The sequence below is a fragment of the Stegastes partitus genome, unplaced genomic scaffold, assembly GCF_000690725.1.
Source record: "Stegastes partitus isolate 25-593 unplaced genomic scaffold, Stegastes_partitus-1.0.2 Scaffold24, whole genome shotgun sequence".
NCBI classification, from domain to species: Eukaryota; Metazoa; Chordata; class Actinopteri; family Pomacentridae; genus Stegastes; species Stegastes partitus.
This window is the reverse complement of record NW_007577755.1, coordinates 833,267-855,739: the sequence shown is the minus strand read 5'-3', so window position 1 is coordinate 855,739 and position 22,473 is coordinate 833,267. Positions and strand designations below refer to the sequence as shown.

The 22,473-nt window shown below is 41.7% G+C and overlaps 1 protein-coding gene across 1 annotated transcript in view; it reads left to right on the top strand.

Moving 5' to 3' along the window:
• cpne5a (copine Va) overlaps positions 1–22,473 on the top strand; it is a 78,298-nt gene that overhangs the window by 31,982 nt on the left and 23,843 nt on the right. Inside the window, exons 7-13 of the mRNA XM_008296415.1 lie at positions 6,976–7,039; positions 11,000–11,103; positions 11,322–11,426; positions 13,628–13,669; positions 14,058–14,133; positions 16,011–16,064; positions 16,628–16,689. Of these exons, the coding sequence (XP_008294637.1) occupies positions 6,976–7,039; positions 11,000–11,103; positions 11,322–11,426; positions 13,628–13,669; positions 14,058–14,133; positions 16,011–16,064; positions 16,628–16,689 (507 nt within the window). The remainder of the gene's footprint in view (positions 1–6,975; positions 7,040–10,999; positions 11,104–11,321; positions 11,427–13,627; positions 13,670–14,057; positions 14,134–16,010; positions 16,065–16,627; positions 16,690–22,473) is intronic.

Sequence of the window (22,473 nt, the reverse complement as noted above, 5' to 3'; positions counted from 1 at the left end):
TTTCCAGAGAGGTGCAGGACTTTACATTGCAAAAAATGTCCAAAACTGCTTGGGACTAAGCTAATTAGCTTGACATGCTCGCGTTTGCTTAGGCTCGAGCAGATAAAAACAGTTTCATCCATCCTTACACTTTTGCTCTTGTGATTTGATTTTGGAATTAAAAAAAAAAATTCCCCATTAGAGACTTTAAATGTTGGCCGTCACTGTTGCAGCCTCGTGGGTTCTTCTTCTTCAACATGTGCAGAAATCTGAAGTCTGACATTCCTGCAGGGCAAAGTTACGGCTGAACAATCTGTGTTTGAGGCAGAGGTTTGGTGAAGGGTCATTTCTAAGATGGACCTTTTTGCATAAGTCAAATTACAAATGCAACATCACACAGGAATCAACGATTAAAATATATATTAAAAGATCAACTATATGATGTCATGCTCACAAGATTTCAAACTGCTGTCAACTGGCAGGGCTCTGTAACTCACCATATCCGCACTGAGAGGGAAAAAAGCCGAAGCAGAGGGCATCGCTTGTCTCATCTCGACTTCAGAGACACTGTTCTTTTAAAGTTGTTGGTTAATGCGGTTGGCTGACTGACTCGGGGCTACACAGCGGCACTTCCACTGAGATGAAATAAACTGCAGATTTAAATGATGAGTGGGAGTGAAAGAAGTTCAACCGTTGGTGAAGCTTAAAAAAAAAAACACCCCAAATCCAAGCACTCTTTATACTGTAAACGGAGAGGCTGGAGCAGGTGCCTTTGTGTTTAGTCCCATGTTTGGCTGTTTAACTTGTCTGGGAGGTGAAATGTTTTAGATGGCTTACAGTAATCAGCATCCTCCGCCTTGGGACACGGCATACAATTAGAACATTGTGCTGCCTCGCTAAATGCCAATTTGGGCTCCAAGGCTGAACGCTAACAAGGGTCCCTCTCTAATAATGTGTATTCCTGCTTAGATATGGAAAACCCCGACCGTGCTGAGTGTACAAGAACCCCTTTTTGTTCAACGAAACAGGGATTTATTATTAGGCACCATTTTGGCTCCACAAGGAACAAAAAGCCTCCCTTCTCAGCAGCTCTCAGACTAAACTGTTTGCTCACCTGGCCTTCCCACACATTCACTTGAACTGTCAGCTGAAATGCTCTGTTTATGGCTCTTCAAGGACTCTGGCGTCACACAACATCTGAAAATCTGCTTCGTTCTGCCATAAAAAGAAACGATTCATTTAATACGTATATATATACTGCGGTTGTTTAAGCTGTTTAAAGCTCTGTAGATAACAAGCCAATAGATTTTTGTCTTCACGCTAATAATAGAGGCCTTTAGGTGCAGGAGCAGGCGAGGGCAGCGGAAGTTTTTACTCTGCAGATAAGCTCGGCTGATTTGTTTTGCACTCCGAAGCCGACGGTGTTCGTTTCTGTCACGACCGAAGGCTGCATCTGCTATAAAGGTGAAAGAGCAACGCGTAAGGCTCTGAGTGAGGGCTCTGCGGGCCCATTTTAAAACTCCTCTGATGCGCTCAGCACCTGAAAACAATCTGTTGGCACACAGATCGCAATCTAGAGTCAGCAGTAACCACCACAGCGGAGGTCAGAGCGACCCAGTGCGGCATGATATGTATATCATTATTGTGCTGTGAGGCTAAAGGTGCAGTGACGGAGGAGGAAGAGGAGAATTAGCTGTGAGTTGATGTCACACTCCTGAAATGGGAAAAATGGATAAAAATGCAACTTAAACATCTCTTTTGGCCTTTCATATGGAGAGACGCTCTTTCCTTGCCAGGGGGAATTTGAAATGGGCTCCTCTCTTGTTGGCAGGTGGGAACACATGAACTCAAGCGAACTCGCCGCCATGACTTTGAGCAAAGACAGTTTCCTCCTGATTGACAGCGACTCGTAATCCTCCCTTTCGCTGTCAAAACAAGCGATTTCTTGCTTGCAGGTGGTTGATGAAAGCCTCATTTGTTTAGAATCCCGATAAATCAAACATTGTTATACTAATTAAAGCCCGTGCTGTAATTTATGGTAATCAAAACGTCAACAATGGTCTCATTACATCACTACACTACTCATAAAACGGAGAATAATTTAATCGGATTTAATATTTAGTGTGTATAATTAGTGAGCACAGAACTAAGAAGATTAGGTTCATTTAGTGAGGTTACGGTGGTGGTCATTATCTGATGTCCGGTGATTGATGCTCAAAAGGTTGCACAGTGTGACTGCAGTGATGATAGAATGAAGGATGACACGATAGCGGTAATGTGGTCTCACCTAGGTTCCACTGGTTAAAAAAAATCAAAGGCAATCTCTTCTCGTGGTTGTGTCTGTTATTTATTTATATCTATGTGACATTTTTCTGCACCACATTTTTTTGCCCTATTTACTTGCTTTGTGCTCATTCTAACAAAGCTTCAAAGAGCTTAGCACAGGTTGCCTGTAGCTACCTCCTTTAAACACCAGCTCCTCTTGCAAGAACCAGTAGGAAGCTGCTCTCTTTTCACTCTCTGAGAACTACAGTAGGTATTCTGATGTCCTTTTGAATTAGCCGGTGCACTTTTCATCCTCTTTTTTTTTTTTTTTTTAATCCTGGTGAGGTGAGGGATTACGGATGCTTATCGGTGTATGAAGATCAAGGGGATTAGTGGCATAATCCCATTTGAACCCACATACAGTTTTGGCAACCTTGTCTAATTCTGTTCAACTCTGATCTGCCCACTGCCCCAAATGTTTACTGTGGCACAAAGCCAGATTATCTGCCTGCCGACCATCTCTGTTGATCTTTGACTCTGCTCAAACGGGCTTGATTGGTTAATTTATCCCTGGATTCACTGACCTGGACAATTACTTTTTCTCATCTCTCACTTAAAATTGCAAAATAACTCGCACCTGAGCATGATAACCCTGCAGTCATTCTGCCTCATAGGAAAATATGAAGACCTCACCCTGCAACAACTGCAGTGTGGGGAAAAAAAAAGATCCTTTTCTTCTTCGTGGGCTCTCACTCATGTTGTTGAGCAGATAACCCTCCCTCACTCTCATATGCAGGACACGTTGCAGCGTTGTTAAATATCAAGACCATTCCTCATCCTAATGACCTAATGTGAACAGCATCAACAATTGCTTCCTTCTCCCTCTTTGGACTTTAATCTCACCAACCTCCATCCACCCCACCTCTGCACTGATAGGTAATGGAGAATACACGCATTGTGAATCATCATTTCACGACAGCAACTGCCTCTAGATGGGAAATTATAGCCGCCATACATTGAGCCTGAATATCCATAATATGATATGTCGTGCGCGATAATCCTTGATGCTTGATTTTTTTTTTTTTGGGGAGGAGTAAATGGCGCGAATGCACTCTCCCTTGGCAAATTTAGAGAGACCTGGTATCCTCATTGGTATTCTGCAGAACAGCGGTATCAAAAACTTTGGCCAAGTAATTGTAGTGATGCTGAAATATGCTGCTTGATCTCTTTCCATTCAGTTGATCAAACAGGGGATCTGTCAAGACAGCCGCTGCTAACTCTGTGTTTCGGTGTGAGCTAGGAGCATGACAGCGCTCCTTCCTTCCCTCCACCTCTTTCTGGGTAAAGGAAGCCAATGTGCTACAAGGCCCTGTTTCACTTCTGTCTATACTTGTTTGTCGTCCTCGTGAAGTTTTGTTTGATCGTCTGGGTTTCTGTTGAAAAGGAGGAACAGCAGACATGATGCTAATCTGACTGTAAATATGAGGCCCGCCGAGGGTTTCAGGCAGCATCAATACACATCACGGACTGGCATTGGATCGGTCAGGACCATATGGCACCATGTCTGCTGAGTGCCAAGAGAAGCCTGTAAGTGACTGTTTGAATTATGAAATGTGAATTGTATTAAGCATCACAGCTACTTAGCATGTGGTTAGTGCAGTCACCTGCATTCCTGGGATGCAGGAAGGCTTCATTATATCACATTAATCATTCACTGGAAGTGCAGAAGTCGTGGATGATAACAAGCTGTCATCAGTCTTTGCCGAACGAGTCCAGCACATCAAAACTCTATTCAACTCTGTGCGCTTAACTCTGAATTTAGATGTCACTGCTGCTTTTCTTCTCCACTGTTGTTCATCCCTACTATGTAATCAAACTTTGCCAGTTAAAATGCCCCAATTATCACTTTGTTGTGGTAAAAATATGACAATAAGATAGATATTTATGGTATAATTCAACTATATAGTAACATCACAGCACATAGCAAAAAAAAAAGAAGTCAAAATAAGATAAGATAAAACCTTATTAATCCGGAAAGAAATTCTTCTGGCAGATATTACTAAGAAAAAAGTAATGACATAAAATAAGAAATGCTTAAAAGTAGAAAGCTGTAGGATATCAGGATGATACATTACTGAAATAAAATAAGTACGCTAAAATAAGGTAAGAACAGAACAATAAAAAAGTAATGCCTACAATTATATGGGTAATGAAATAATGAAAAGAAATTAATGAAATTAACTGTTACACCTGAAAAATGAAATGAAAATGAAATGTTGCACATAAAACTGACATGAAAGTAAAATACTGCAAATGCACAAGAGAGTGAGAATCACATATTCAGCATTGTATTATATGTAGATACTGTACATGCATGATAATGAGGCTGAAGCACTAAAGTTGTCACCTTGTCGTGTTATTTAGTCCAGCTGCATGACTGTAAAACGTCATAAAACACCCCGACGTTGTTTGACTTGACTGGAGTCGATGATATATTCAAATTTAACACACAATTACACGACCAGCTGATTAAATCCAGTCAGTTCCTCGCAGCGGTCCGACTGTAAACCTTGTTCACTGCAGATAGTACAGGAAGGAGGACCACAGCAGCGCATTTCACATAATTTCATCATCAAAGCGTTTTCCCACTGAGGAACCGTCAGTGAATGAGTGCTGAGAGAATGAGGCCTCTTGATGCAGGACACTTCATATCACCAGCAGTCACATTTCAGCACAGAAGCTGTTTCGAGCTCGCACAAAAAGCCAGAGAAATAAAAAGAAAGTCATGTGCTGTGGATAATTGGCAGGAACTGTATTTATCCATCCGCAGCTCGCTCTGCTCTTCATGTTAACTAGTCATTGTCAGAAGAAAATGCCGCACTCAATAATGCATGCCTAATTTAAAAGACTGCTGCCCTTTTGCTACCTGCTCTCTCTTCTACTGCAGCGAAGATTAGAGCAGGGTGGTGCATCTTAAGGTGTCTGGAGCTGATGTTTTACCAATCAGCTGGATCTCATTTTGCAGTTTGAAATGAGCATCAGTCATTAACGCGACCTCTGGGAGATAATTTGACCCGTGGAGTGTGTAGGCTTTACTGGCCTCGTCGGTAAGGGGCTTTACTGGCTCTTTGAGGTGTCATCAAACTGCCTGGTGGCGACTTGGAGCGAAGCATCAATAATTCAAGGGCAGTTAATTCACCTTGAGACCGATCTCTACGGACCTTGAAGACAGAGGTTGAAAATGAAGTGGGTCTGCCCTCTGAGAGTATGATCGCTCCGTTTTACATTTTGCCTCATTATGCAGCAGGTGGATGTTTTGGTCGGTGGATTTGAACCGATTAAAGCTGATGTGGTGCTCACGTGGAGGGCTGCATGCGTCATAGACCTGGAAAACCTGAGAGAGGTTATTGAAAACACTCCATATGTCCTACCAACAATGCATATACTTCCAGAGAAGAACCCACACTCTGTCTTTCAATTCCTCTGGGGAATAACCCCAGTACTGAAAGTTCAGACTTTGCAGGTCCGGGCTGTGATTTGTCTTTGTAAATAATTCAAGCTTCTGCTGCCGTAGTCAAAGACTGCTTCTTGTTAGCAGTATGGAATCCAGAACAACTGACAGTCAGATCAGCTGTCGCAGCGTGATGAGGATCTGCAGCAGGTCTGACCTTCTAATGATCGGCCCCCAGCTAAGGCCACAGCAGGACTCTCATGTAATTTCCTTCTTTATCCAGAAAGATGACACAAGCGTCAGCTGCTGGAGTGCCACTGTTTGATTGTAAAGCAGATATGGCATCTTCTGCCTTCTTCTCACAGCTTCAGTGGATGCTGAGAGATTGGATATCAACAAAAAAATCTCATTTTGTTCTGCTTTAAAAAAAAATAAAAAATACAGCCAAATAACATTTAGGGCAAATGCTGGAGCAAAGCTGTCTCTATTTTCTGTCAGAGCCATTGGATTGGCACGTTACTGAAGGGGTGATGTACAGGAACACAGACATGCCAGGAACCTCTCTGGTGCTGCGATATGTCTTGATCATCTGCTGGAGCAGGAATCAGCGGTAAACAACTGCAGACCTGCCGAGCTTTAAAGTCTCAACGTGGTGCAGGCAAGCAAGGATCAGAGGAGTTCTGTGTCTCAGCAGTTTTATTCCACATTGTACTAAAGAAGTCGAGAGGCTGTATTTATAACTTGTTTTTGATTCACTTAAGGTGGTAAGAAAAGATATAATGTGCTCATTAGAGCTGTCAAACTGTCACAGTAAACTAACACTGCCATTCTATATGAGGCTATAACACACGTCTGTAATGAGCCTGAAATAAAGTGTGACTGTAAAAGAAAGACTTACAAACTTGAGTCTTTATAATTACTAGTATTTCTGTGTCTGAAATGCTCTCAGATAGAGGCTTTTCTTGGCATACAGGAGGTGACAATTCAGAACTGTGGAATCAAACAAAAACCCGGCTCCTCGACTGTAGTTAGACACTTTATCTGCCTTTCAAAAGATAACTGGACTCTCCAGGTTTGGCAGAAACTGCTGCTGCTAGAAAATATCAGACACAAATTTTAATCTGAGGAGTGAGCTGTTTATTAGCCAGATTGGATTACATGTGCTTAGTGCAAAATGCAACATAATGCATCTCATTTCTGAGCCACAAACGCTTCAATTAAAAATGAAAAAGAGGAGCCCTGTGAACATTTCTGTGAATGACGTCTGTTTGTTTTCACAGCGGCATCCCGGGGAAGAAATGTGGAACCATCATCTTATCTGCAGAGGAGCTGGGAAACTGCAGAGTGAGTCCAAAAAGTTCTAACTTTTTAATTTGTTTACACTGTGCGTTTCGGATTAAATGTTTTGCAGTGCTAATCTAACATGAAGTGGGCCCTTTATAACTGGTGCATCGGAGTTTAATTGAATGTATTGATAGATTGCGACATGTCACTGTGAAATCGTATGTGTTGTGGGGAATTGGTGCGTAACGCATGTTTAACAATGTTCACAGGCCTGCTGAAGTGAAGTGGGATGTTTAATATGCTCGACTTCAGTAAGATATATTGCATCATAAATGTCCCCATTAAACGAGCAGGATACGCCGCGTTACTGCGCAACCGCGTTTGTCATTTGGAAATTGTGTACATAGTGAATATACTATGAGTTTAAATGGCTATTTAATGAGACCGCCTTCATTCCAATCACTAAAACAGGCATTTGCTTCTATGTGTGGTGTGTTAATCCATGAGTCTGCGTAATAACCTGTGTCTACTAATGCCCATTGGCTTTCTCTCCACACTGCTAAATGAAGATAGTAAATAATCACATTATACCGCTGCCAGTGGAGCTGAGGAAAGTAGCAAGACTTATTGACCAGAACAACTGGCCTCCCTCAGAGACTCAACAGCAAGCCAGTGAGCTTCTGTGTAAATGTTTTATGATGTACCCGTTCATGTACGCAACTAATGATTCTTAACATTCTGTCAGTTTAGTAAAAAGCATCTAGTTTAACAGTGCTCGTCCCCGGCTAGGAGGATTTTTTTTTTACTAACAGCGTTGTCTGGTCCCTGACAAGTAAAGAGTCTCCTGTTGCAGAGAGACAGATAAGTCGTGCTGATAATGAAACTGCCATGATAACTGTTACTGATTCTGTCCTGCTGGATTGAAGTGTCAGTGCTCACAGCCATTGAAGGGCTGCTGTGAGTCATCAGGTGCATTGAATGTGCGATGATAGGAGCAGCACCGGCGCCGCAAAGCACCACTTCAAAAAGCGATTTAGTAATATAAATGCAAATCATCGTTACTGGTACAAATGACCGTTTCCTTTCTACCACATTCACTTAGAGAGACAAAGACTTGACAAGTCACTCCAGACCTGCCCTGTTTATACAGAATTTAACCCTGAATGGGAACAACTCAGGTCTGAGTAAAGAACAAGAAAATGAAAGCAAAGACAGATTACAGAGGATGACGCTGAGTCCCGCATCCGTGAATTACAGCAGGATGGAATCTGGTTGCATCCATCTGGACTGTGTTTATTCTATAGTCCACCTGTGACTAATAAATGGAGGCAGCTGAGATAAACAACTCCCGTTTGGGGAAACTGAAACCAACAGAGTGGGAATCCGCTGGGGAAGTTCTGCAGGGAGCGTTAACGGAGAGGTGGGTTGGCGCTCACCTTGGTGCTGGATTTGCCAGGTATCATTAGACAGAGCAACAGCCTCTGCATGGATCAAAGGCTTCCTCTTGGCTGTCGTTATCTCTGGCACATGTGACTGCTGAGCACTGACTGGCTCAATTTCAGATTTTCCTCATGGTCCAGCTGCAGCTCTGCCTGATTGAAATCTAAGTAAACCCCACAACACTCCGCTGCCTGTTCGTGGATTACTAAGAGCAAGTTCAGTTAGTTTATATGACCTGTACATGATCAAGTCAAATCAAAGCAGTTACGTTTATCTGCACAGCACACGCTCTACCCCGCAACCCTCTGAAAACAGAACCTAATGTATGTCTGCACAACATGGCCTTGCTACCGTACTATTCACTCACACTAAGCCCTAATTACTATTGACATTCTGGATTGTTTAATGTATTTTCCTCAAGCAAGTACTCTGCAGTTGATCAGTGCAGCCACAAGATGGAATTCAGCTTTTTTCCCTAACCCTTTTAATTTCTATTTTCTTTATGTTTTGTGCGTACATAAAACAGATCCTCACATTGACAAAAACCTGAGGCTACCAGTAGTAATCGGACGAAAAAACGCCAGAATGAATGGAGCGACGCACGAAGCATTCACAGGAGTTGTGTTAATTTCTGGTTCATATAATCCTCTCACGGCTCGTGATTCATTTGGTGATTCACGACATTCAGTCTGAGATCCTGAGGATGTTGTAAGCTTATGTAACGGGAATTCAAGTATTGTCAGCATTGCTTTGTATTCCTTTTGAAAGACCAGTCCCACTCTCTCTGAAAGTGACAGCGTGCAGCGCTCTGCCACTTACCCCATGAGGCGATATCTTGATAGAGCAGAGAAATAGGAGGAAGGATGCAGACTGCACTCAGTATTCCCCTGCTGCTCCTAAACCGCAGTGGCTGAAATGAATGTTCTGCTTTTTCCCCCACTTAATGAGAGAACACTGCTCAGCACCAGAGTGGGTATGTGTTATCTGGGCCTAATGAAGGCTTAAGGCACCGTGCTGCCATGATAGTGTAATTGTAGAGACTGTGTCAGGCCTAAGCAGGACACTTATAGGATAGTTCTGTTTTTCAGGGCTTGAAAAACTGACCAAGCAAACTCTTCTAACGTGATGTGTCGTTTTTGTTGTTTTTTTAATCCACCAAATGGGACCTCGAAAAATTAGATGCTCGCGTGAAAAGTCACCGAGGGAGATCTTCACGCACGCTTCAGGCACAAAATATACAGTTGATTGCTCTATAACTCGGCTTATCCAAATATTCAAATTAGAAAAAGACAATTTTGTATGAGCATGATCTCTACATATAATTGCATGGCGGGTACAAACACAAATAATAACTGAAAATGACAGTTAGAAATTAAACTAGATACACAGCGGCCCAATTAGCCGCCACCACTGACTGTTTTAATCAGCTTTGCTCTTTTCCTCTGTTTGAACATTTTCACTACATTGACGTGAATCAGAGTACGATTTAAACGAATGAACAAATGAGCTCGCAGCTGTCGGTGCAGTGGCATCTGTCACTCTAGCAGCAGTTGCCTCGAAAATATTGGCGGGTCTGTGTCGGCGTCCGAGGCATAAAGCGATGTGATGGGAGGTTAGTGAGAGGCGGGTCAGTGGAGGCAGGGCGCGCCACCCTGATGTGGGTCAAAGCAATCGATAGAGGCCCTGCCCAGCACCATGCTGATTCAGATCTCATAGCGGTGCTTCAAAACCTAAAAGCCAAGGACACCAGCTGGGTAAAAACAGCTCCTCTTTTTGCTGGTTGGGGGCTCTGGGTATCTTCTGGTATTTCACATTTATTATGTGATGATTGCATATGTGATGTATTTCAGGGCTAAAAATGAAAACGTTCATACAGCATTGAGATGAAGGTTGCTGCTGGTGGAGATCATTTTGCAGAGTGGACATTTACCTGTCCAGTGTGCTCACTGTACAGGCTCATCATTATACAGTGCAGACTAATGCCTTGACCACAGGGAGACTATCTGGGAAAAAAAAAAAAGAGCATTATCGGGCATGTTCATTGTCCTTGATGTGGCAGTGCACATTGAAATGCTGCCTAAATGAGTATAATTATGATAATACCAGCCTTTCTAATGTATCATTAGTTGCACTCACACCCTCAATATCCTTTTTGTACACAGCCCCTCCCCCTCCTTTCCAATGTGCAGGGCTGTAGAATCCATTTCTGAGTCTATGCATGCTGCCTCATACTGTTACTATTATTATATTCAGCACAACAAGGTATTTTCAATTTCATATCCCCCTATCCCATCCGCATTGTTATGCAGGAGTTCCACTATCAAAAAAAAAAAAAAATGGTAATGAATGCATTTGCAGGTTTGGGAAACTAGAGCCCACTGGTTGGTTTCGCTCTCCTCTCATTAGGATTCAGTCAGCACTTTGCTTTTATTTGGTGCTTCAGTGCTTTTATATCTTGGCACACAGCATGTATAAACAAACAGGAGGCAAACAGAGGAAGGAGCATGGATCTACAGTGTCCTTCACTTCTTTTTTTTTTGTCTTTCCATCTCTCTGCCCGTTTTCTTCCTCTGTCCGTAGGATTATGCCACCATGCAATTCTGTGCCAACAAACTGGATAAGAAGGACTTCTTCGGAAAGTCGGACCCCTTCATGGTTTTCTACAGAAGTAATGAGGATGGCACGTGAGTTTGTCTCTCGCTTCTGGTTTTGGGCTTTTCAAAGCGAGGTGGGAGGAAGGGAAGCAAGGTCGAGTGAAATGCACTGAGACCTCTTGAACTCAGCTGCATACTGATGTATTCGAGCAAACGTGGTCCCAAAGCAAAGTGTACTCCTGCGAGAAGATTTTATCGTTCAGGTGTGTACTCAAGGATTTTAAATCCCTGCTAACCTGCATCTCCAGGTACACCATCTGTCACAAGACTGAGGTGGTGAAGAGCACACTAAACCCAGTGTGGCAGTCCTTCTCCATCCCCGTCAGAGCGCTCTGCAATGGAGACTATGAGAGGTAGGCTAAATGACGATGCACGGTTAAGTCACACACACACTTGGATTTTTCCAGGAGGAAATCAAAGCCACGCAGGGCTTCAATATCTGGTGTGCTCATTTCAAAATAGATCGATGCATTAAATTTAGACACAATTGATTGTAGGATACCTGAGGAGCGAGAAGAGTTTCGGCAGGAAAATACAAAAAAAGAGAGAAAAAGAAAGAGAGTCTGGGAGGGAGAGTGGCTGTACATGTCGTTCTGTAGATGCTGACGGGTGGCTGGAACAACAGTGAAGCCTCTGTGTGTGTGTGCGTGTGTGTGTGTGTGTGAGCATAAGCATGAAAGTGTGTAGACGCAGGCAGCCGAGTGAGTGTGCAGAAGTTGTCAAAGAAGCCGTCAAACACTGCCCTCCTCACCACGCTGGGTGTCAACAAAGGTTCTCTGCTTCGATCCCGTCTCTGCTCACCTGCCCAGAGAAGCTAATTGGGTCAGACAGATGAAGCAGAAGCATGAAAGACGCCTGATTCCCTTTGAGGATTTTGATGGCAACAGAAATCTAAAGCAATTTAAGGTCCCCTGACCTTTCTTGTAAAATATCTGCAGCTTGCCGTGCTGCGATGTTTTCTGACGCGCTCTTTGTCCAACATCTATACAGCGGCACCACGGCAATTTTCATTTGTTTTGATCCGATGCTTTACTACGAATCAAAGTTTAAATTCTGTTTCATACATAAGTGCTCTGTGATCATTACATGTAGCCTGGCTTTGACTCGTGATCTGTGCAGTGATTTAGGGATATCTTTTAAATGCACAGAAAAGGCTCGTGTTTTGGACTTTATATTTCCTCCCTGGCCTCGTTTCTTGTGCAAGTCTTTGGCCAGAAACATTGATGATGTGTCCACTGGCTCTCTGTAGTCACGTATTCGAGCCTTATGTGAATCTAATAAATCTCCTGTAATCATCTGGCTTAAAATGTGATCAGAAAGTAAAATCTCTCCCATCTTCACTCAGACATGATCTGGGTGTAGGAACTGAAATGAAATCGATCTGAGGACTAAGGATGCATCGCAGTGCTGCCCCTGATGCTTTATTTTGATTTTTAATTCCTCCCTGGGGAATCACCTGCTGCGAGCGGCCATGAGTGTCAAAACACACTCGTTTTTAAAAAATGTTTCTGTCAGTCAAAACTACAAGGAAGATTTGATCGTTTTCTCACCCTGACTCTGAACATCTGTCTGTGCTATGTCACTGTTTTAGTATTAAGATTGAGACGACAGCTTGTTTTAGAACAGATTCATGGCAGCATTCTTTCCTTATCTCTTTCTACACGACACAAAATGCACATGTTTGGTGTGAAAATAACGCTAAGAGCAGCTAGAATGAGTTCAGGGCAGGATAACAGAGACGCCCTCCATCAACCTGCTTCCTCTTGGCCCCACTGACACATGATTGACAGCAGCTGATGGGAGAATGGGGGGTGACAAAGCCACCAGGATTTCCATCAGATCGAGAAGAAAAGAGGAAGCACTTTTCTCATTCGCGAAGAACTCTCTCAGGCTTACGTGTTTGGTTTTTCACCTTCCATCTTATTTTGGGAACCTACAAAACACACTGTTTCCCCAGAGGTTAGTCTTCTGTCTTTGGCATGTGCTGAGAAAATGCTTTACTCAAACTCTGGCAATGCTATCAACCTCGCTGTGAGATACACAAACTCTATAATAAACAATTCATTAAAATGCTTGATGCCAGTTTATCAAGCTGCTCTAAAAACTTTTAGTTTTTCTTTGTTTGATTTTTGATGCACGACAGAAACAGACAGAAACGGAATAAGCTCCATGAATTTGTCTTGGTTAAATGTTTGCTTTTACCGAGACTGACATTGATTTGTTATTAGCTAATGCATTTTAAAACCAGACCAGTCCTGGTGTGCAGCACTTTCTAGCTGCAAGGAAGGAACAAAATTTTGTCACCTTTATTAGATCTTCAGAGAGATGTTTGCATATTTTGCATGCAAAGCACAGAGCAGGCTCCCTTTGATTGATTTAATTCAGCCTTCGCGAACAATTAATGAGCTTTAATAGCTTGTTTGGTGCTGCGTCATTTCTGAAATGCTTTTTTTGTGAAATTTCCCCCCAAGGACATTACGATTGTCGCTCATGCATTGCATAAATGTGCTCACTGAAACAAATGCTTTTGCCTCTCTTTTGACGTGTTTTGCAGGACGATCAAGGTGGAAGTGTACGACTGGGACAGAGACGGGAGGTAATGGACGCGCACACACACACACACACACACACACACACACAGAAAGTGCATTCATGATCATAAGCTGAAAAAAAATTTAATTTATGAAACCTTTGTCATGTCTTGCCTTCTAAGTTTTTTCTTCAAATTGAATGCAAATCCCACTTTGCATTTGTGTAGAAAATCTTTACGCTCAGTAGAAAACCCTACCAACACATTAACAGTTCTTTTGACTTAGTTGCTACTAAATATAACTTGTTTTTATTGGCTACATTTATTGTTGTAATACCTTTGCCATTGGTGATTCTGGTGTAACTCCTCCAGTTACATTTATCTTCAATATGTACCTACTGTATCTGAATTAATTCTGCAGAGTTAATGCAGTGTTTTTGTCTCTTTCTACCAGCCACGATTTCATCGGCGAATTCACCACAAGCTACAAAGAGCTGTGTCGGGGCCAGAGTCAGTTAAACGTGTATGAGGTGAGATAAAGGCAGTCAGTGCTGTTATCGGCCTCTTTGTTTTCCCTCAGAGCACAAGACCTTTATGCAAAACAGTGGATGCTGATGCACCTCACATTCTGTTTGCTGTATAGTGGTTGTTCTGAGGTAGAATTCAGGTCACAACGCAAAACTGACCTATTTATATCCAGTTCTGAAGGAGTGCTGCATCTGTCTGTTCAGCATAAGATATGTGTGCATCCACGCTCAAGTCATGTGAAGCACAACAAACAGAACTGTGACTGGACAAGACTATGTGCACCTTTGCCATGAAATTATTCACAAACCTACTGTAAGCTCCATTCCTGGGTGTCAGTGTGAGAAACCTACTTCAATTTAAAAGTCAACCGGTGCGCCCTTTGGTTCAGCAAGGTCTCGTTTAATGACAGGAAACTCTTGCTGGTTCGAGCTGACTTGTGGCTATTTGAGATTAAGTGCTGGTCCCCTCTGTCTGCACTGGCCCTACACGGCGTTAAGCGTCTGGGAGGTTAAGTGGTGCTGCAGACCAGTTGAGCAATAATGCTTCTGTGGTGAGAATACCAATGGAAATGCAACAGAACTGATTAGTGATTTATTTATTTATTTATTTATTTTGGATAGTGCTTGCCAGATTACTGCCCAGCGCTGGGACACTCCTATTGGTCCCTGCTCATTAAAACACTTGCCATATTGCATTAGGCTCTGAATCAGTCATGGAGGTGTTCTGAGGAAAGAACAGGGCCGATAAAGAGGGCGAGTAGCGGAGGATGATGAGATAGGTTGGAGGAGACGAAGACAGACGGAGTGAGTGGCGTGCAGAGCTGCCCTTTCACACTGCTGACACCACAGAAGGAAGTGCATCCATTACCCTTCACCAAACCCTTCTGCATTTTAATTAGAAAATGAAATACAGCAGTTTTCTTCGTGCACTGGTCTGCAAGGTCAGTGACCTCAGATGGCTTTTAGGAAAAGAAGAAGCTACCTTTTAACCATAAGAATTTGAATAGGTCATAAATTTCTGCATACTCAACGTGACACACACACACACACACAGCTTAGGAACATTAGCTCCATGAGCTGAGATGACAGCAGGCCCGGTGCAAACGGAGGTTGGTGTTATTGAATGCGATGTCTTTGTGACATAATAGGAATTCAGCAGTGAATGAGTGATGGTCACACTGCTATGAGGCATCATTTTTGTTGGACAAGTTGAGGAGAAGCTTTAGAAACCAGCCTCAGATCAGAGGAGAGAGAAGAAAGGAGGAGAGTGGGTTACTTTTTTCTTACGCTGCTCAGCTTCCTCCAGGCTTGTGCTTTGTTTGTGTGCAGACCTGTAGAATGAGCAGTAGACACATCTGACCTCGCTCATGGTTGCAAACATGTTTTTGGCTACAAGCGTTACTTAGCTTTCATTTAGAGCAGGGAATGCTGTAATCACTTAGCTTGCCATGCTTATCACCCTTGTATTGTGTATTTTTGTTGCGTGTGCCTGCCAACGCTGCACTTTCTCGTACACCTGTGAATTTGCACACAATGTAATTCAGTCTGTATGTGTTTTTTATTGTGTTTGTTACTGGGGTGAGATATGGGACATGTGTTGAACTGTCCCCAAGGCTGCTAATGTAAAATGCACAGTACAGTGCAGGTGTTTACTAAAAATCACTCTGAATAATCTGAGCCTTGCTGCAAGGCATGATCAATGGTATCTCATTCTCACCTACTGCAGTTATTGGATTCCCTCCCTGTGCTCCATTACCCTTACAGACATGGAGTAGGAGGACAAAGATGTTTTTATTACTTGCCCAGGGGTGGATAAAGAGAATTGTGCTACAAGTTTACATTATCATTATCCTTCGTTTTCCATTCTGCCTTCATACCAGGTGGTGAATGCCAAGAAGAAAATAAAGAAAAAGAGATACATCAACTCTGGGACGGTGAGTCTGAGATCTGAGATAAGAGCAAATCTCCTGCTGCACTCACACTGCTTTTCCGTTCATCAGAAACTTTCCACTAAGTGGATTGCACGAGGCAGTTCAGCTCTGTTCAATGTTTTTGTTCCAATCCGCAGTCTCAGAGCCTGTGATCCAGACAGTGAACTTTAGTTGATGGAAAAACATTCTCATGACCTCAGATGGGGTGAACATCCAATGAAACGCACAAAGGGGCTCATTTCGGTGTCTTTTAAGTGAAAAGGGGGAGCGATGGATGTTTAGAAATGAGCCACTGCTTTGCTCCTGCTCCTGCTGTATGCTGCGACGCTGTAATTAAAGCCTGTGACTAGTTATCCATCATGCTGATCAGCAGTCGCACTCATGTTCGGTGATTGTAATACTAATAAGCTGCTCAGGCGTCAGAACGGCTCTGCGCGGATAAGTCATTTTGTGGGCGGTTGGCGCAGAGGTCAGTGTTAATGCATAGATTGGTATATTTTATTTTCCCTAATTACCAAGCATGAGTTAATCAGTCGGGACCTCTTTTTTATTTTTTTCCCCTGCAGGTGTCCTTGTTATCATTCATTGTGGAGCAAGAGCACACCTTCCTGGATTATATCAAAGGAGGGTGAGTCCAGTGTTTGCCTGCCAGTTACATTTTTATTGTCTATGCATGAATGCTGTTTTTACTGCTTTGGTGTCAGGCTCCTCAATGACACAGAAAGTCTAACAATACATAATTAGATTTCATAAAGTGCCCTTCCATTTGTGCTGCTTCCTAATTCACTTGGATGTTTGGGTTTCATTGTGCAGAATGATGAATGTGACACCTGAAAGTTTTTACATTTTCTCACTTTCAGTAACACAGGTACACAATATACAATGAAGTAGGAAACAACTAGCATATTCATAATTTGAGAAGGGGAAGGAGTGAATGTAATTTTACATTTTATCTTGAACTTTTATGGGGGAAAAAAACATATCAGACACAAATTATTGTCCTAAGCAGAGTCCTGACAGATGTGTGAGGGGGATCTTTCATAACGTTGATCTTATTTAGCATTCATATGTCAGCTGTGTAAACACCCAGCTGGGATATTCTGTGAGTGATGTGAAAAGCTAATAAAAAAGTTGGTCTAAAAATTTAACAACCGAAACAGCATGACAGTTAAATTAGAGAACAGCCCCTCCCTTTATAACCTCAGGCTTACAGTCAAAGAAACATTAAACTACACTCTGTTCTGTCTGTTTAAACAACAAACTTTTGCATTATTCAAATGAACAGAGACTAAGAATATATCAAATGGAATCTATGTAGTATGCACCACATTTAAGGTGCTACAAGGTGAATCTCTATGTTCATGCTACATTAAATTATCATGACCAAAGTCTGAGCTGTAAATAGTGTCTATGTCAACATACAAGCCATAACATAGGCTGGAAAACTCCAATGAACGCTCAGTGCAGTAACTGAACAGGCAGCCAGTGACTAATATTAAATGTGATCAAAGCCATATTTAACCCAGTGAAACCCAAAACCCACCAGTGGGTTTGAAAGATGTGCCAGCTTTTAAAAAAAAATCAACAAAATTACACTATTTATCAGAGCCAGAAACAGTAAAAACAAACTTTCCGATGGTCCTTGAACTACTCATCTGTGATGGGAAGTTCTACAGAAAAAAATTCACTGTGACACTTCATCAAAATTACATTATTCTACACATTTCATCTAAAAATCTGACAGAACCTATTGAACTGTGAAAAGCTAAAAAATTCTGCGCTTTCCAGCATTAACTCTATTCAGGACTTTCATGTTGCCGTACGTAGAAGGTCTTTCAGGGTCCATTGGACCCCAAGAAAGAATACGAGCAAAATATTTGTTGGTATTCATTATAGACTTTTATTCTATGTTAAATACATTTTCTGATGAGTTGACGTATGTTTGGTTCCAAATGCATGACAAATGTCCCTCTTTTTATATCTATATAAAAAAATCTTCAAAAATAAAAAACAATACCTGTCACCTAAACCAAATTTCCTGGGGTCCTAAAGACCCCCAAAGTCCTGAATAGGGTTAATGTGAAGACTTTAGTGGCTCAGCTGCAAACAACAGTCACATGATAAAATTTAAGGACTTTTCGGCTGAACTGCAGGCTGTGTTTACACAGAGCATTTAGGAGACAAGTTTAGAAACAAATTCCAACTGTAAGTAGTAAAATATGTGTAGTACCCACCAGGTTTTTTTGTTGTTGTTGTATTGGTAACACCTGTAGGCACTTGGAAAAATGTTGTAATTTTTGTAAAATAAGTAGTGAAAGATTCAACTTTTTTTTTTCTGCTGTATGGCATTATAACTGTATTATAGTACACAGAAGATATTTTTGAGTTCCCTCTACATCTTGCCAGGGTTGTGCTGTTTCTTTTGAGGTGCAGGACGTTATGTTTGGAATTAAATGTGAGCTGACAGTAAATAAAAATGTGACAGGAGTTCCAATTGTCCACAAACTGCTTTGGGTTCAGAGGGTGAATGGATGTGGTTTCATACTGTCAATACATAAACAGTTGTTTAACAAAGAAGTCTTTCCCTTCCATCCTATATGACGTGAACACACATCGTATGTTAGCATAAACGATGGAGGCCACCAGTCCTCTGGTCCCTGTTAGTACTTTAAAGAGATTTCAAGCTCTTGCGAGTGATTCATCTGCGCCGCCGTCTGCAGTAGGATTCAAGAAAAACAGTCGAGTTAAAAAGTCATTGCCACATATTTTATGTCCCGGCTACGAGTGCTCACCGCCATAGATACTGGTACTACTGACTGGTGAATAGCCTGAACTCTTTCTACTGCGCATAAATTTAGTATTAGAATACCAGTCGATTTTACAGCAGAATGTACAGAGTGTTGTGGGGATTGTAGACGTGTCATGGCTGTGACTAATACATGGAAATAAGGTAGAAAATCACTGCTGCGAGGTTTAATGCAGTAGCTTTAAATGCATTACTTCAGCTCCCCTGAGTCATCCTGTTTCCCGTCTCCTCGCTGCCCATCGCAGTAGAAGCACCCATCCACGTTTTCTCCCCCAGAGGAGACGATCATGTCCATCGCCACAGTGGGGGATGAATACGAATTATTATGATAAAATATGGAGAAGATCTGAGAGCTTAATTAAGGGCGGACAACCTGTCACATATGGAAATGTTTCTCAGTGGATCACTAGCTGCCCTGGTTTTAGGTTTCTGCTGCTGAGTGTCCCAGATCTGTCCTGTTGGTCTCTCTCCAGCTCACACAAATGGACACACACACACACACACACACACACACACACACACACACACACACTGCACCCAAATGTACAGCGCACACAAAATAACAGTGTTTTCATCCTTACCTTTTCTACTTGTTCGCCTCTGATCCAGTTTGTCCTTGAGACGCTGCAGAGAAATAGAGGAAGAGGGGAAACAATAAGGTTACAAATAGTAACACATGAGACAAAAATGCTCTGTGCTGCATTCTCTTACAGATATCGGATGTTTTCTGTTTACTTGTTTCTATGTTGGTGCAACTTCATTTCATATCCACAAAAGCACAGATGAACAATTATTCCTGTTTGCAGTAACCTAAATATGAAAGTATTTGCTGACACTAGGACATTTGTGCATGACATTTGGGAGAAAGGAAAGTCATAAGTGAGAAATAACACACAACCTTCACAAATACGTATCATATTAGAAATTCAGTTGAATAGTAAAAGTCTGTACAATTGTTTCTTATCTTACATTTGATGTTAATGTTGTAATGTCTGCCATTTAGTTTTCAGGTCTCAAATCACTTCTTTGAAAGGATAAACTCTTTGGAAGCTAAAGAAATATCACAAAGTGAATATAATAGAGAATTGTTTCCTCAGATGGTAAAATAATCCCAAATGCAGGGAGAAAGACATCACCGCTAACTTGTTGATCAAAGACGTCCTGATCAAATATGTTGCCTAAATTTCAGGCTGATGTCTGAAAAAAGAATTCCAAATCCATTATTTGAACAAAAGAAAACGTTTCCATTCAAACTGGACATTTCAAGGGGTAAAACTCTTTTTGGTTTCCTTTAGTGGCTTTCCTCTGAGGTTTTATTAGAACACACTCCTGCTGGTGTTATTGAACAGGAGTTGTGAGCTTTTTTTTTTCAGTAGCAAACATCATGTCTTGAAAGTTGAGAAAGACCCAAACAGTGTAGGTTTGTGCTACTCAATGAATGAATGAATGAATGAATGAATGAATGAATGAATGAATGAATGAAGTTTCATTGTTTAAAAATCCCCCAAAAAGCTTCATCCTCATTTAACATGAATTGGATTGTGCTCTAATTGTGATTATTATTAAACATAAATGCTGCCTCAGTCAAAGGAACTGTGTTGTGGGATAATCTTTATTAGTTAAATTCAGCTCTCCAAAATCAGATTATAACTGAACTGTTAATGCAGCTATCACTGTAAAGCTTGAAACAACTTTTTATCTGTCATGTTCAATGAAAAGTGGTAATCTTCTGTTTCATACAGAAACCAGACAGATTAGCCCATTAATTAATGCTACCCAGTGAGGGGAGTGGAGCGTTCTGCAGAGTGCCACTTCGTTTTTCTGTTACATGCATTTTTAGATATTAAAACTCTGTTATTCTGTCTTTACCTGAGAGAGACGCTGATGACAAAGACTGTTGTTTTTAAAATAACGTGGCAGTTTAAAAAAAAGAAGAAGAAAAAAAAAGACAAGCTTTCTGAATGAAAATCTCTCCTGCACCTGTGTTTTTTCCCTCTTGAGGTCCTTTACATCATCTTGAAAGACTAGCTGCAGCCTTCTGTTGTCGTTGTCTCCCCGATGCTTTCTTCAAGAAGTGCTCTCAATAGTGGAAGTTACTATGTATTAAAAATAGTCCCACAGAAAAACACAGAGATAAGAGTTGTAAGGAAGATTGCTATCAAAAATATGACAATTACGGGGTCAGTGTTTTGTATTCCCATCTGCCTCTCCGTGTACCGTGAAGTCAAAGCTATCTCGCCCTCTGCTTCTGTTTTTGATTGAGGTTCTGTCTTTTGTCTGTCTCACTGGTTTTTGTGCCAAATTGTCTCTGGAAGCAGAGAGCGGAACATAAACCAACACTGATGCCGTGGCTGCCATTAGACCGAGCTGTCAAAATTAATTTGAGAATGATACATTGAAGTAAATCCCCTACATGTAGAAGATTTAACGCAACATTACCTCAGACTCATCGTGTTAATGAATGGCCCTGCACCCGAAGCACCCCTGCTTTTTAAACATGAAGGACGGCATGGATGCAGAAATGAACTCACACGTTCATTAAGGAATTCAGTGATCGATATATATGGTCGGCGCATATATAGCAGCTTTTAACCTCAGCGAAGCTCCACAAAGTGCTTTTATAGTGTGTTTGTCATTCACACACACAAACAGCTGCGGCGTCAAGAGCAACAGGGTCTTTGCAGCAAACAGGGAACGTTTCCACAACGTTGGCTAATATTACCTACAAGTTCTAATAATGTTTTAAAGAAAACATTTTAATCTACCGTTCAAAGAGATATTTATAATTTCAAATAATGTTCCTTTGAGGTTAAACATGAACTAAAACAGAACGTTGTAACATTCAGAGGATGTTTTCAGGATGTTGTCAGATTAGGTTCCATGGCAGCAAAAGAAGGACCAACATTAAAAACACATTTTCAAGTTTTCCAGGCCTCAGATGACATTTTTCATAAAACGTTCTTGTAATGTGACAATATCGACAGAGGCGGAACATTTTGCCTGTAATATTCTGAGGATGCTGTTGTTGAGAAAGTTCTTCCCACAATGTTACCTGATGACAAAAGGAGGATGTTCTCAATGCAGCATTGGGAAAATGCTTTAAGAACATTCTTGGAACTAAAATGAAATGTTCCACTGAAAACATTAGTAGAACTTTGTAGAACTTTCTCAGACCATTTTTACAACCAAAAAAATTCAAGCCAACTGTTCGATGACACACGACAAGACTTTCTTGTGCTGGTGTAGCATCGCTCTGTTTCTGCAGAACAGTTCAGTTACCGCTGTTTTTCAAAACGAACTGAGACATTTTGGGACTCCTGGATGACGAGTGAATGCTGAAGCAGAAGCTAGCAGGGATTCAAAAACAGAAACTCTTTATCAGTCTTTATGATTAAAGCCAGAAGTTTTGTGGATCCTATTTATGTACATTCATATAAAAAAATAAATAAATTTAAAAAAAGACGTTCATAAAAGGGCTGCAAGGTGGTGCAGTTGGTAGCACTGTTGCCTCGCAGCAAGACAGTTGCCGGTTCGCATCCCGGTGGGGGCACCGGAATCTTTCTGCGTGGAGTTTGCATGTTCTCCCCGTGCAGCGTGGGTTCTCTC